At 48.2% G+C, this 14,131-nt stretch overlaps 5 protein-coding genes across 5 annotated transcripts; 2 read left to right on the top strand and 3 right to left on the bottom strand.

Annotated features, from left to right (window-relative positions):
• Positions 1 to 55: 55 nt before the first annotated feature.
• METBIDRAFT_78057 (uncharacterized protein) lies at positions 56 to 4,411 on the bottom strand (the record flags this gene model as incomplete). The annotated part of the gene is made up of 1 exon (XM_018858810.1): positions 56 to 4,411. The coding sequence occupies one exon, from the start codon at positions 4,409 to 4,411 to the stop codon at positions 56 to 58; it is 4,356 nt and encodes a 1,451-aa protein (XP_018711457.1).
• A 6,144-nt stretch (positions 4,412 to 10,555) lies between these two features.
• METBIDRAFT_78058 (putative aminopeptidase) lies at positions 10,556 to 11,761 on the top strand (the record flags this gene model as incomplete). Its single annotated transcript, XM_018858811.1, has 1 exon — positions 10,556 to 11,761. The coding sequence occupies one exon, from the start codon at positions 10,556 to 10,558 to the stop codon at positions 11,759 to 11,761; it is 1,206 nt and encodes a 401-aa protein (XP_018711458.1).
• Positions 11,762 to 11,955: 194 nt separating this feature from the next.
• RIM1 (Rim1p) lies at positions 11,956 to 12,363 on the bottom strand (the record flags this gene model as incomplete). The annotated part of the gene is made up of 1 exon (XM_018858812.1): positions 11,956 to 12,363. One exon carries the CDS (start codon positions 12,361 to 12,363, stop codon positions 11,956 to 11,958), a length of 408 nt encoding a protein of 135 aa, XP_018711459.1.
• Positions 12,364 to 12,757: 394 nt separating this feature from the next.
• METBIDRAFT_169890 (uncharacterized protein) lies at positions 12,758 to 14,100 on the bottom strand. Its single transcript, XM_018854676.1, has 2 exons — positions 13,894 to 14,100; positions 12,758 to 13,773 (listed from the first exon to the last, which is right to left on the bottom strand). The coding sequence occupies exon 2, from the start codon at positions 13,658 to 13,660 to the stop codon at positions 12,902 to 12,904; it is 759 nt and encodes a 252-aa protein (XP_018711460.1). The 5' UTR covers positions 13,661 to 13,773; positions 13,894 to 14,100; the 3' UTR covers positions 12,758 to 12,901.
• On the top strand, positions 13,659 to 13,930 carry METBIDRAFT_31597 (uncharacterized protein; the record flags this gene model as incomplete). Its single annotated transcript, XM_018855886.1, has 2 exons — positions 13,659 to 13,678; positions 13,717 to 13,930. 2 exons carry the CDS (start codon positions 13,659 to 13,661, stop codon positions 13,928 to 13,930), a joined length of 234 nt encoding a protein of 77 aa, XP_018711461.1.
• Positions 14,101 to 14,131: the final 31 nt, after the last annotated feature.

Here is a 14,131-nt window from a genome sequence, read left to right on the forward strand (position 1 = left end):
AAAATTAGCATGTCGACTGGACAGCTCGGATCATCGCGCCCCGGTTTGATGCGCCCTAGATAAATACACCTTGAGTCTTGACCCATTTCGCGACGGGGTCGCTCGCGGTTGTGTACTCTGCCATTGTCACAATGGCCTCCTCGGGTATGGCCTCTCTCAACCGCTTGTCGCTCCGATACCAACTCTGAAGCAAGTACAACATCTCATTCTCCTTCAAAAATTTCGTGAAGCCAGCATACATGTCGTGGGAGTTATACTCGATCAACGTCTTGAGCGTCACGTGTAGTGTTTCGTATGCTACGCCTGCTCTCCTAAACGTGTCGATGACAACTCCAAGCGGTGGCTTTTGTGAACTCTCGTCTTCCTCTGCGGCGGCTTGGATGTACTTGCACATCAACTTGATTAGCTTGTCAACAGGAAAAACGAAGTCGTTGTTGTGTATCTTGCTCCCAACCGAGACCAATGCATCACTCAAGACGAGACAGAAAGGCTTTGACTTATCTTTTTTCTCCGTGTACTCGTAATTGAGTCTCTCGAAGTACAACTCCCACCGTTTGAAAATGTCATCGGGGTTCTTGTAGTCCGAAACATAGAAAATTCTGAAGCAAATTTCATAGTACCCCAAAGGATCCGCGTATTCATTGAAAAGCTCGCTTGCTTTTTGTATCTTATTGTCTAAGCAGTTTGTTGCGTGTTCTCTGTTTTCAACGCTTACTCGTGGGTCGGCTTGAATCATTGTCAAAAGGTCCAATTGCACGTTCGCCACTTCAAAAAGCTCATTAATGAGTGTCGAAAGCTGGATTATATTTTGTCTCAAGCTTGGTGGACACGTGCAATTGCAAAATCCGCTAGCTCTGGTAAGATACTCGATTCTTTGTCTCAAAGGTAATTTGAAGTTGGATATGGCCAAAAAATAGAGAATTCGTGCGGCCGGATAGTATTCCTCTCTTTTCGCGTGGTACAACCACAATAGTTCTGTTAAAGAGAGGTCGTCTTGAGACACTTCTTCTAAGAATGGCAAAATAAAAGGGGTGTTGACAGTGAGAAGTCTTTCACTGCATCCCTGTCTAATAAACCAACGGTAGAACTCATACTGGAACGATTTGTCTGGCGAGGCAAAACAGGTATCATAAGTCAGGTCTCTAAGCTCCATGAATTCGTTGATCATGAGTTGATTGTTGGATGAATTAACTTGTATCGCCTTAACATCAAGCTTCACGAGAATCTTGAAGATCAAATCATATAGCTGCAAGCGTTTCTTTTCTTTCTGTTCAAGGTTTATGTGGGCAAACGAGCCATTGTTCTCCTCGCTCGTGTTGAGTACAACTGTGGACAGCGTACCTGCTACACCTTGTAGTCTCTTTGCAAGCTTCAACAAGAATTCGACTGCACCTTTGTAGAAGTCAAGTGACAACATTATATCGATGGAGTTTTCGATGTTTTCTAATGTGAGAGAATCGCTGGCCTGTTCAAAGAGCGTCACGGCATTGCGAAGACACTTTAATCTCATTTCGTTGTCCCTGTTGCCAATATTCTTGGCTCTGGTAAGGTTTTCGATGGCCTTGAAAATGTACACGTCATCGCTAGAACAAAATGAGCCACAGCGACCTTGCAAAGACGACGCGATCAAGTCAATCGAGCCACCCTTCAAGATTGTCTTGTTGATGATAGATGACAACAAGTCTTTGATGAGATTTTTGACCTCAAGACTTGGTAACAACAAGTCCTTGAGGTTCAATGTCAACAAATTGAGCTGGTTTGTGAGTGAAAGAAACTTGAAGATGTCGTTGTGGTTGTTCTGGTTTACTTGAGTTTCCTCGATTAAAACCATCAAGAATGACAACGCCTCTTTCATCGATGTCAATGACCGCAAAATGGATGTGAATGCAATGTGTTCGGCACGAACACACACCTCATTTTCAAGCTTCGAAGGATCTGAGCTATACGAAGGTGCATTAAGGCCTGGGATGTTGGTACGGTTCTCATTCAAGAAGTCTAGAAGAACAATGACCGAACCCATGAGATATTCCACCTGCTGTTTGTTGATGGTCACCCCTTCAATCAAAAGGTTGTCTTCTTTCACAGAAGACACTTCGACGGACCCATTTTTGAGTGTTTTAATATGTGGTAATGGGGCAAAAACTTTCACGCTCCACATATCTCTAAACAATCTAGAGATGAGCAAGCACGTGCCGTAAAACCTGTCACTCAACACGACCAGCTCCACCATTGGCTGCGACTCGGAGGGCATTATTGAGGCATGAGCTTGTGTAGGATGACTGCTTTGGCTCTCGATCAAACGGGCATTGTTTCCCGCATGTGAAAATAACAACTGAGCCTTTCTTTTAAGCAAGATATCAGCGGTCTTCTGTTTGGCTGAGCAAGCCAAGTAAAGCAAGGTTGAGCATGTTTCCTCATACCCATTTTCTTCGATAAAGTTCTCGATGACTTTGTCGTCCAAAGAGCTGATGATCTGGTCAGGCGTCCTGTAGCGATAAACGCTGATTCCATAGTTCGTTAAAACGGCGAACTCCAAAGGCTTCTTTGTATATTGCGATGCTAGAATGTTAGCGTATCCACTTGGCGTCTCCGTCGCATTCATGGAAGGAGTGAGTTGCACGATGTCATGGATGACAACAGGGGAAGTCTCATTGCCGCCATCCGTGGCGACGGGCAAAAATTCGGCGTCTTCAATTAGCTTATTGTTGTGTTTCAAAAAACCATAGTTGACCGAGCTCACAAACAAGCGGTCGCTATTCTTGGTTTTCTTGACGGCCAAAAACACGCCTGGACTGAGGATCTTGGAGAATTTGGTGTTTTTCAAGAGCTCCGAGTTTTGTTGGTTGGCAACCATTTGCGCGACGTATTGCTTGATTCTGATGTAGGAGTCCAATTCGGGGTTCATTTTGGGTTCTTCTCTTGTTGGGGGAAACCTCATGCTGGCCACGGTAAGCTTGACTGAGGCGGAGCTTCTCGAGGCGGCGGACATGAAGGAATACGTGGAACTGGCGCCCAATTTGAAAAGGATCCGGTTACCGAAGTTGGTCACGGCAATAAGCAGGATGTTTGCGGACTCCCTCTGTGAGATTGCTTGGATGCTCATGATCCTGAACTTGTTGAAGGACTTGATGTTGGCCGAGTCGGGGATCAACTGAGACAACGACTTGAAGATCTCAGTTGCGGACAACAGGCTGTGTTGCACAAACAGCTCCTGGTTCAGCGCCAACTTGTACACGCGAATCACGGAGTGGTTGGAGAGCGAGTACAAGACGTTTCTGGCAGCGTCCATCTCCAATTGCACTATGGCCTCCGGGGTGGCGATCGGCTTCCCGGCCCCGGGTGGCTTTCCTTTGCCGTGCTCCGCCTCGTGAGTGAAAAGATCGAAGCCCAGGATCTTGCCAATGGGAAGGACCGACGAGATCCCGCTCTTGGTGAGGCACACCTTGTCGCACTTGTTCTTGATGAACGACGCGTTGTTGGAGTAGTCGAGGCGCCAGACCTTGACGCCGTTGCCCTCGCCGCAGAAGTAGATGTCGTTGGTGATTTCGTTGGCCACGAAGCGGTTCACAATGAGGCCCTGGGTGTTCACGGAGAGCTTGGGGTTATAGATCTCGATGTTGTTGGTGGCCGCGTCGTGCTTGACCACGAAGATCTGGATTTCCATGGTCGTGGCGATGAGGAGAAGGAAGTTGGCGTCGTCGACGAAAACGCCCTTTTTCGGCCGCACCAAGTCCACCGCGAGGATGGAGTGGCGCACCAGGTCGATGGTGAGGAACTGGTGCGCCTTGTTGAACGACGACTGGGGGAGCTTGTAGTTCCAGAAAAGCAACTTGTTGTCCACGATGATCCACGCACGGCTGACGGCGGCGAAAAGGCCCATTTTCGTCGAGCACGCGGTGGTGTTGTGCTCCTCGAAAAAGCGGTCCGGCAAGTCCGTCTGCGCCACCTTCTCGAAGCGGGAAAGGCCGCCCCGCGCCTTGTCGCTGTCGAAGTAGTAGTTGTCGAGGCCCGACGTCTTGTTGAGATTGGGGGCCCCGTACAAGTCGCCCGGCGTCATGGAGTCGATCTTGATCATGTCCGTGATGTACTTGCCGCCCAAGCGGAGCGGCGGTAGGGTGCTGAAGTTGGGCACGCTGATTTTGTAGCTGACCTCGTTGACGGAATCCATCACCATGGGAAGAAAGAAGCGCAGGTTCTGCGCCAGGGCCGCCGAGAGGCCGCCGCCTTCGCCCGCATGCGTGCCGGTGGCGCCGCCCGGCTGGAACCGCGGCAACTCCGCCGCGTCGCTGTCCAACGCCAAGGACGGCGCGAGATATTTGCCTGTTTCGGCGCCTCTTGGGGCAGGCCTATAGGGCTGGTTGGACGGGCCAGTCGAGGCTCTGCCTGGGAGCACGGAGGCCAAGATACTCATGGTCTGGAGGCTTGGATCGCTGTTCTGGGTCGGCAGTGTCGCGGGGCTTTGGGCGGGAGAAAAAGCAAAGCCGGCTGGGACGGGGATCTGCAGAGCCAGAGGAGGTTTGGATGGTGTTTTGAGGGTGCGAGAGCGGTGCGAGCTACCTGAGATGGGGTACGGTGGTTTGGGCCGGCGGGCGAAAAATTCAAGGTCGCGGCACGACTGGTGCGGGCCGACTAATAGCAGATCTGGCCCAGTATGGTGTGTTCCGAGAGGGCTTTTGGGGTGGAGCTCTGTGGGCCGGGCGGGAGTATTGATGAGGTTTAGATTATGTTTTTGACATTTTCTTTCTTTTTTCTTTTTTCTTGTTTTTGGGCTGGGGTCTGGGTTGGGGTCTGGCTGATGGCTTGGGGCAGCCGGGGCTGCGCATGAGCATGGCGCCGCTGCCTTCAGCTCTGTTTTGTTGTTTTCTGGTTTCTGGTTTTCTGATTTCCTAATTGCTGGTTTGCTAATTGCTGGTTTGCTAATTGCTGGTTTTCTGATTCCCGGCTTCGTGCTTTCTTCTTTTTTTTCCTAATTTCTGGTTTCCTCTTTTCTGGATTCCTAATTTCTGTTTTGCTAGTTGCTGGTCTTCTGATTCCCGGCTTCGTGTTTTCTTCTTTTTTATTTTCCTATTTGCTGGATTCCTAATTTCTACCATTTCCGGTTTGCTAATTGCTGGTTTTCTGATTTCTGGTTTTCTGGGTTCCTGAATGCTAATTTCGGGATTTCGGGATTTCTAATTTCTGGTCTGCCAATTCCCGGCTTTCTGCTCTCTTCTTTTCAAGTAATATTTATTCTCTGATTCCTGGCTTCCTGCTATCTTCTTTTCTGCTTTTTTGATTTCTGAATTCCTAATTTCTGGTTTCCTCTTTTCTGGATTCCTCATTTCTGTTTTACTAGTTGCTGGTTTTCTGATTTCTGGCTTTTTGTTTTCTGGTTTCCTCGGTTCTGGTTTGCTAATTGCTGAGTTTCTAATTCCTGGCTTTCTGCACTCTTCTTTTCGAGTAATTTTTTTTTTCTCTGATTCCGGGCTTCCTGCTTTCTTCTTTTTGGTTTCCTGATTGCTAGTTTCCTAATTTCTGGCGTCCCAATTTCTGGCTTCCTCTTTTCTGGCTTCCTCTTTTCTGGCTTCCTAATTTTGGATGTCCTCAATTCTGGCTTCCTGATTCCGGGCTTCCTGCTTTCTATTTTTTAATTTCTGGTTTCCTGATCTCTGTGGTGAATACTCATGTCGCTGGTCTAAATTAAAGTGTGGAATAAGGGGCCTGCGATGAGTGACCTAAAGGCTTTGTTTCCTGATATTCTTAGAATGTCACTGGCGAGCGAGATCCGAAAATCTCTCTAAGCACCTTCTGATCTGCCAGCGCATACACAATTTGTGAGTTAAAGTAGACGACGCCAGAACAGCTTCACCAGTCATCAAGCACTCACTCATTTTTCCACGCCTTTAAAAATGGACACAGGTCTTCAAACGCCCAGGATTTTTCCCTTTCTCGACATCCTGCCAAGCTCCAAGTCGAAGCTCATAATGAGCGGCTATAAATTAGCCATCCAGCTCTTTGAGTCTCCGCTGCATTACGCAACTTGCCACCGAACGGATGCTCTATGAATGTCAAATGCATATACCATTATTTGCTACCCAAAACTCCCTCAAGCATAGCCTCGAATAGCTCGTCCTGTGCCGTCACATTATTCAGGTTTGTATGTGTGCCAATGGGCCCGCATGAGGAGTCAACCACGATTGGGACCGCACCCTAGCATACCAGGCGGCCATAAAAAGGTGACTTTCCTTCTGATTGTCCTTTCTGAAAATCATCAGTTACATAAGAAAATGCTGCCAATATCGACTACATTCTTCTTTGCCGACGTGCATATGGAAAATTCAATCTTTTAGAATAGTAAAGAGAACTATTTTGATAATATGGATACATTTTAAGCACAGTCAGCCCAAGATCCTTTCTGGCCCGCCTCTAATTAGTGGGGAGCCTTTCCGCTCTTTACCTTCACCCAATTATTTGCTACAATGTCTCTGTATTTTTGTTGCGGGCACTGTAAGTTGGTTTCAAACAAGATATTAGATTTCAGCTCTGATCCAGCTCGTGTGGTGCATGAAGAAATTCATACGAGCTCGTGATGAGTCAAGCGGAACAAATTAACCATTTGAGAGGAAACAACGTATATCAATGCCTGCAAGACTCATCCGAGGATCCTCCTCCCGACGTGGACTATCTGAGTCGGGCGAAGTAATCCGGAAGCAAAACTCAAATATAGTATAACTCTAGGTTGTCAATTGTTTCGTCATCTCTGTTTTGTCAAACCAAGAATTTTGGAACGTAAGTTTCATGATTTTTATAGAAATTTGTATGCCACAATAATTTGAAGATCTTATTGACGAGTTTACATCTTCAACCATCTTCTTCCTCTCGACTGCTTGATTTCATAACAGATCTACGGTCATCCTTATTTGAATCAACCACTTCTACCAACGCTTTATGTAGATGGGCACAATACCGAAAAAGGCCATGATACGGAAACTCCTGCTGTAGGCCAACAATAAGAGACCCTGCATTTCTTGGCCCGTATATTTCAATCATGGCTCAATGTTCCAAGCCGTCGCGAGGAAATAAAGACTCGTCTTTACTGACGCATTTCAATGAAAATAAGCTAAAATTAGGAGAGTCTGTACGAGCAGAATACATTGGTATGACGAGATTCTCAATCTTGTGCGGGCCATTAGAATCAGTATATTGCATTAGCTAAAATTGGTAGTACTTATTTGCATAAGGCCCCTTCAATCCAAGATCACGCTTTAATGGGTGATTCTGTGATTGTTTGAAAATGAGCTTTGCCGAAACACAACCCAATTCCGGTAACCTATGGACTTGGGGTTTCACTCAACCAATATGCAAAAAACGCTGTGCCATCATCCTGCTTTGCAGTTCCTGATCCTTTGTCTTACGTATGGCCAGTTCGGGCCGAGGGTGATTCCAATTGAGAAAAGCTGCCGGACATTCGGTATCATGATAATTATGAGGGTTCGTATGGGTCTCATCAGTCTCGCCGATTTCACCAAGTTAATAACCTCAATGATCTACCGCACATGGAGAGAGTACCTCTTTGCATTTTTGCTTATAGGAGTAATGCGTCTTTTTAATTATGTAACTGTTTGTGTTTTGAATAGCTCAAAAACATCATATCTTATGTGTTATATAACCAAACATATATATTATGTATATAACTTATAATAGTTATTATTTTAGGAAGAGTATAAAAATGAAATAGATTTTAATTATCGTTATTGTTAGGGACTTCACGGAACATCGGGGCTATGTATTACAATTTGATCACTCCTATGTCCCGAGAATTCCGTAGCAGTTATAGTTATAGTTATAGTTATACTTATACTTATAGTTATAGATATAGTTATAGTTAAAAGGAATAAAAAAATGAAAAGAATAGTATATCGAATGTTTATAGTTTCATATAGAATAAATAATATAAACTTAACTAATAAATACCCCTTTTATCACTTTGAGTTATGACTACCACTGAGGGCTACATAAACAGGTGTCGACCCAGAGTCTGGATATCAAAGCTACATAGGAATATATTCAGAAAGCCAAAAGGGCAAGCAGCTTCTCGGGCCGGGCAGAAACCTCACCTAAAACCCAGCACCTGCGTATAATGGAAATCTTTCGATACTGATTGTCATATCGGTTTCTTCTGCTTCTCTTGTAACTTGCGTAATAGACTGGCTTCTTACTCGCACATGGACGCCCAAATTTCGGAATACACCAGTGTTTTCCCACACACAACAGTCTTGAATTCCGTTCATTGAACGTAGCAAATGTGTTTCCAGAGCTGTATGATACTGATTTTTTTACTGCAAATTCGAGCACCCCTCTTTTTTATTGTTTCCCGGGCAGCACGGAATATTCGCACGGCTTTCCTGGGATCAACTGGAGCCTGATTTCGCGGAGGCCCATTCCATGACGCAACTTTGGACCCTGTGCTTTTTTATTCATTGCAGCTATTTCCTGTGGGTTTTTCAGCCATTCATCTAAACATATGACGGCGTGTATGTCGGGTATATTCCAGCCCACTGGCTTGCTACCTGGGATTTCGAGTCGTCTGTTCACTCAATCTATTGTGGATGTTTAAATGCCAATTTGCTGTGGCTGCGCGCTGCAATGGCCCCAGATTAGTGGAGCGGGCCTTGCCTATACCCCCATCATTAAGAACCCCTCGTTCCAGCTCGATGTCCAGAAAATTACTACAGCAGCTCTTAGTAGAAACAAATGAAAGGAAAAAAATAAGGGAGAGGAAGAAAGGAAGGAAGGAAGGAGGGAGGGAAGGAGGGAGGAAGAAAGGAAGGAAGAAATCAAAAATGGAAGAGAGGAAGAAAAAAGATAACAAGAATAAAAGAAGAACGCAAGAAAAGCGCCGACCGTAATTCTAAGACAGTGTTTAATTTTTTAAATACTTGCTAATAGTTTTTAGCTTTATTTGCTATATTCTTGTCAGACATTCTCCAGATTACTAAAATAAATGTTAAGGAAGGATTTATCGTGAATAAATTTCGGAATAAGTCATGAGGTATATAATTTAGGATCAGGAAAAGTAATGCTATTATCTTCAGCAAATCTTTGATCTAAGTTTTACTAAAATTTACCTGTCAAGCGCAGTTTTGATTCTATGACAACTACTATAAATACTAACCTGATATGAGCTGTCGTCCAATTTGATAGCTATTCTATCATAAATTCACCTAATATTTGAGGTAAAATATTTTCTAAATTATGGTAACGATTATCTTCACTAGCGTATTTCTCAATAGACTATTATCAATGATCTAAACATCATCAGGTTAAATAGTACATCCATGAGGATCTGAGTCTATAGGGTCTAGGAATTTATCACTGATAAATGTAGAATCTTCTTTATTAATAAAATATATAAAACATCAAAATCTAGTGATTGCTACATACAGAGATATATATTGCTGTCTATCAATTAATTGTGGCCTGATGTCACCTTTGTTAGTAATAAGAAAGATAGCTCTTGTAAGATAAAGGCTTGTTGCGAACATACTATTGTGTCAATAGTTAAGAAGGTTTATGCATGAAATATGTAGTATTAGCCATAATTCCAGTCATCTTTTGATTGACGGTTTTCTATCAGTAGTATTTGAGCTAACAGTCATGGTATTCACTGTTTTTTACCATCTACAATGTTTTGACGTAAGTTTCTACACATTAGAGGATAAGATGTTTTACATTTTTTGTAGAAACTCCCAACTTCACTGTAAGTATAATGATCCATTGCTTTTCTCAATGCACATTAATTAGGAGAAGTTAAAAATAATCACCTCAACCATGTATTATAGGGTTAGTTAACTTAATAAACTGAGTTGGAGCTAATTTAGTGTATGTTAAGCCAGCAATGGCTTTGATACTATCAAATCTTTGTACACTTTCTTTGAAAAGGTATACATACAGTTTAGTTATGTCTGATGATCTAGTGGAAGTGATTTGGGTACATCTGCTAATCAATCAGCTTTATTAGGCGAAACAAAATGAAATGTGCAACCCAAGAATTTTTAGAAAATAATTTAGCACCCATACTCCATTTGACAATCTTAGTTGTATCAGTATTTAGTTCTGAGCCTCTAGTATAAAATCTTTCAATACCTTCCCCAGCTTTTACAGGACCTTGATGATCTGGACTTATAAAAAAACATCAGCACATCTCACCAAATGCGTAGACCCAAGAATATCAATCATCTAACATAGGTGATATTCTGCCTCCTTGGGTACACCTTCAATCATCTTTGGGCAATGCAACTATTCCAACTTTGGGTTTTGATGCTTTATGGTTTATGCCACTATCCCGTGCTAGCCAGAAGCAGTTATTGCCAAAGTCTGATATATACCCCTTATCTTGTTCACCATCTGTCTCTATTGTAGTAGTCTCAATAAAGTCATGTAATAGTTTGTCCAGACTCGGGGCACCAAGAAGTTCGCAGCAAGTGCGCGCGGCCCCACAAACCAGGGCCTACCGCGAAGCCGGCCCCAAAAAACAAGGGCCTACTGCTTTTCTTCCCGCCACCCCAGCAACACCATGAAAGCACCCGTTTTTCTTGCGCTCTGGGCGGCCGCCAGCGCGCTCTCGCTCAACTTTCTAGCGGGGCTTTTCTCCGAGACCCCCGACCGCGTGATCAAAACCGGGCCCGAAACTTACCGCTTGGCGTCCGAGGCCGACAAGCTCAGATTGAAGAGAAACGGCCACAAATTCATCGACGTCACGGGCGTGCTCTCCGTGGAAAGCGCGCTCGCGCAGGGCATCATTGCCGGCGCCGGAAACGGCGACTGGACCCACGTTTTCGCCAAGCAGATCGACACCTTGAAGCGGCCGGTGCCCGCGTACAAATACCCGCTGGCCCCGCGCCAGCACGCGGTGGTGCAGGCTCTTGTGGGCCGCGTGGACCTCGAGCGCGTGCGGGCCAACTTGGCCCGCTTCTCCGGCTTCTACACGCGCTACTACAAGTCCGCGTCGGGCGTGAAGTCGGCGGACTGGCTCCACGCGCGGGTGTGCGAGCTTGTGGCGCCCGTTGCGGGCGCCCAGGTGCAGAAAATCAAACACCGCGGCTGGGACCAGTACTCGCTCGTGGTGTCGCTCCCGGGCGCGGCCGCGGACCGCGTGGTTGTGGGCGCCCACCAGGACTCCATCAACCTCTTGTTCCCCAGCCTCATGGCCGCGCCGGGCGCCGACGACGACGGCTCCGGGACCGTAACCTCCTTGGAGGCGCTCCGCTTGGTCTGCGGCGCCATTGCCGCGGGCGAGTTCGCGCCGCACAACACGTTGGAGTTCCACTACTACTCGGCCGAAGAGGGCGGCTTGTTGGGTTCCCTCGATGTGTTTGGGCGCTACGCCGACGCCAACACCACCGTGGTGGGCATGCTCCAGCAGGACATGACCGGCTACACGCAGGGCACGCGCGACGGGGGCGTGGAGCCGCATTTCGGCTTGATCACCGACTACACCTCGACCAGGCAGAACGACTTCATCCGCATGGTGGCAGCGGCCTACTGCCTGATCCCGGTGCACGAGACCGAGTGCGGCTACGCGTGCCTGGACCACGCGGCCGCGTTGGAAAACGGCTACCCGGCCAGCTTCTTGATCGAGAGCGAGTTCAAGTACTCGGCCAAGCACATCCACCTGACCATGGACACCATGGACCGCTTGGACTTCGACCACATCCGCGAGCACATCAAGTTGACCGTCGGGTACGCCGTGGAGCTTGCCGCGGCGCAAGACCTCTACTAGGCGCGCGGCGGGACGCGTTACTGGGGGCGGGCTGGCCTGCGCCGGCGCCTTACTGCATTACTTCTGTTATATTGGTGGCCGGGCTCATAGCCCGGCGCTACTTAACTTGGCACACGTGAACAACGCGGCTTTGGGCCGCTGTCGCCCGTCGGGGCACCGCTCGAAGAAAACAGGGGGTGCTGGCTGCGCCGCGATCACTCTTCGGTCTCGGGCTCCTTCTTCTTGGGGAAGCGGAGCACCTCGTAGCGGGTCTGCGTCATGGTCGTGTACACCAGCTTCTCGCCGGCCTCGTCTTGAACGGTCTTCTGTTTGATGTCGGCCTCGGCATAAATCTGCGCACCCTTCTGCATGTGGGCCTCGAAGAAAGCCACCTGCCTGTCGTCAAAGACGGTCACGTTGTACCAGTCGGTCACGTTCGAGGAGCCCTCCTGTGCCTCGTTGGGGGCAAACCTGTCCACAGCCAAGGAGTACGTGATGAAGGGGCGGTTGTCCTTGGTTTCCTTGTGATGGATGCTTCCGATGCGGCCCACCAATTGCACCTTGGCGAGGTTTTTGCGGGCGGTGGAGGAGAACGCGCGGGTGGCGGCAAAAGATCTGAGCATGTTTTTGGGCGGTGGCTTGGATAGTATTGGATGAGAAAACCCTCTTGCGGGCGGGTGAGGATGTTTTGAGTGTGTATCTGCTCGACCCGAGTCGTGCGCAGCCGGCGCGCCGCTGCTGGCCTGGTCCAAATGGGACAATGGTGCGACCGTTTCGAAGGACGCGGCCTGCCCAAGCAGGCAAATTGCCGCGTCTCTGGGGGTCCTGCACACGCCGTCCCAGAGGCCTGGTGAGGGTAGTGGAGAAAAGGCATGGAGAGAAAATGGTGGAGAGAAAATGGTGGAGAGAAAAGGGTGGAGAGAAAAGGGTGGAGAGAAAATGGTGGAGAGAAAATGGTGGATAGAACGTGGTGTGCGGAGCCTCTGTAAAGGGTCTATTAGACTCTAATGGAGATGCGCGATCGCAGGGAGGGACTGGTTGTCGAATTCTACTAAAACATCTCCAGGGCCACGCGCAGAGTTGCCTGCACTGGCTTGCGGCAAAGCGCCGGGGCAAAACACATCATGGAGCACGGCCATCTCTATTCACCCGTGGGCCCAGTCATATGTCGTTCCACGTGCCACTGCTGCCGCCGCACATGACTGGCGACGACGAGGCGGTGTCCGAAAACTCGGTCTCCGCATGCACTCGCTGCCGTAGGTTGACACGTGACAACGTGTTGACTATGTAGTCGTCCACCAAAGACCCGGGCGAGCGCAACAAGTCTTGCCACTTGAGGAGCCTCAAGAGCCGCGGGACCAATTCCGGGTCGCTGGCGTCGACGCCGTTGCGGCAGAGCGACTGGCGCAAAACGGCGCTGCTGCGCTGAAACCGGATGTACTCGATTCTGGACATGTTCTTGAAATACTCGTCGCCGTAGTAAGCGGGCACCCGCCGAAGCACGGGCGTCTCCAAGACCTGGCCAACAAGATCCTCGTCTAGGTCCCACGAGGCCACGTTGTCAGAAACAGAAGTGTCGGTGGTTTTTTGCCACTCGTTGATGCGCCTTGATAGCGCCAGGTCGTTTATTAGGCCTTCGTGCGACACTTGGGACAGCGCAATCTGGCTGCCGCTGAAGTGCCTCCTGGGTCCTACGGCGGAAACGGCATCCTCGCGGGCCTCCAGCAGAAATCCGTCGTCTTCTGTGCTTGTGAACGGGTGTTCGGTGGACAACGATAAGATATCGAAGGGGCGCAGCTCGGCCGGGTTGAACACCACCCATGAAGTCTGCGAGTCGGAGAAGAACGACGACGCCCGGTCTTCCGAAACGGTTCTCACAGACGGCTTGCGCCGGGCTTCCATAACGGGATTGAACGCCATGGCTGAGACGGTAGTGGAGTAAGCGGTGCCACTTTTGTATCCTGGACTTTAACTAGGGTTCCTGGGCTCTGGCTAGATTTCCTGAGCTTTGACTGGATGGGCTTTGACTGGATGTCCTGGGCTTTGACTGTATGTCCTGGACTTTGGCTGGACTTCCTGGACTTTGACTGGATTTCCTGGGCTTTGACTGGATTTCCTGGACTTACACTGGATTTCCTGAACTTCCACTGGATATCCTGGGCTCTGGTTATCCGCGGTTTAAACCAGTGAATCTTTCGGGACAATAAGGCTCAGGCCGCAGTCGGTTGCTATGTGCTATGCGGCAAATGCAAATGTTCCAGATATGCCAGGGTGCGTTGTGGTGGTTCTTTATATCAAAGGCCCGTTTGCAGCCAAATGTAGTTGCGCTGCGTGGATCCAAAATACGGAGGAAAAACAGATGGACTAAATGAGAAAAGAAAGGCCCGCTGG

The sequence above is a fragment of the Metschnikowia bicuspidata genome (assembly GCF_001664035.1).
Source record: "Metschnikowia bicuspidata var. bicuspidata NRRL YB-4993 chromosome Unknown METBIscaffold_3, whole genome shotgun sequence".
Lineage (NCBI taxonomy): Eukaryota > Fungi > Ascomycota > Pichiomycetes > Serinales > Metschnikowiaceae > Metschnikowia > Metschnikowia bicuspidata.

Bases quoted from the DNA above. Each gene is read 5' to 3' on its own strand.
- METBIDRAFT_169890 (XM_018854676.1), bottom strand. From the start codon at position 13,660: ATGGCGTTCAATCCCGTTATGGAAGCCCGGCGCAAGCCGTCTGTGAGA.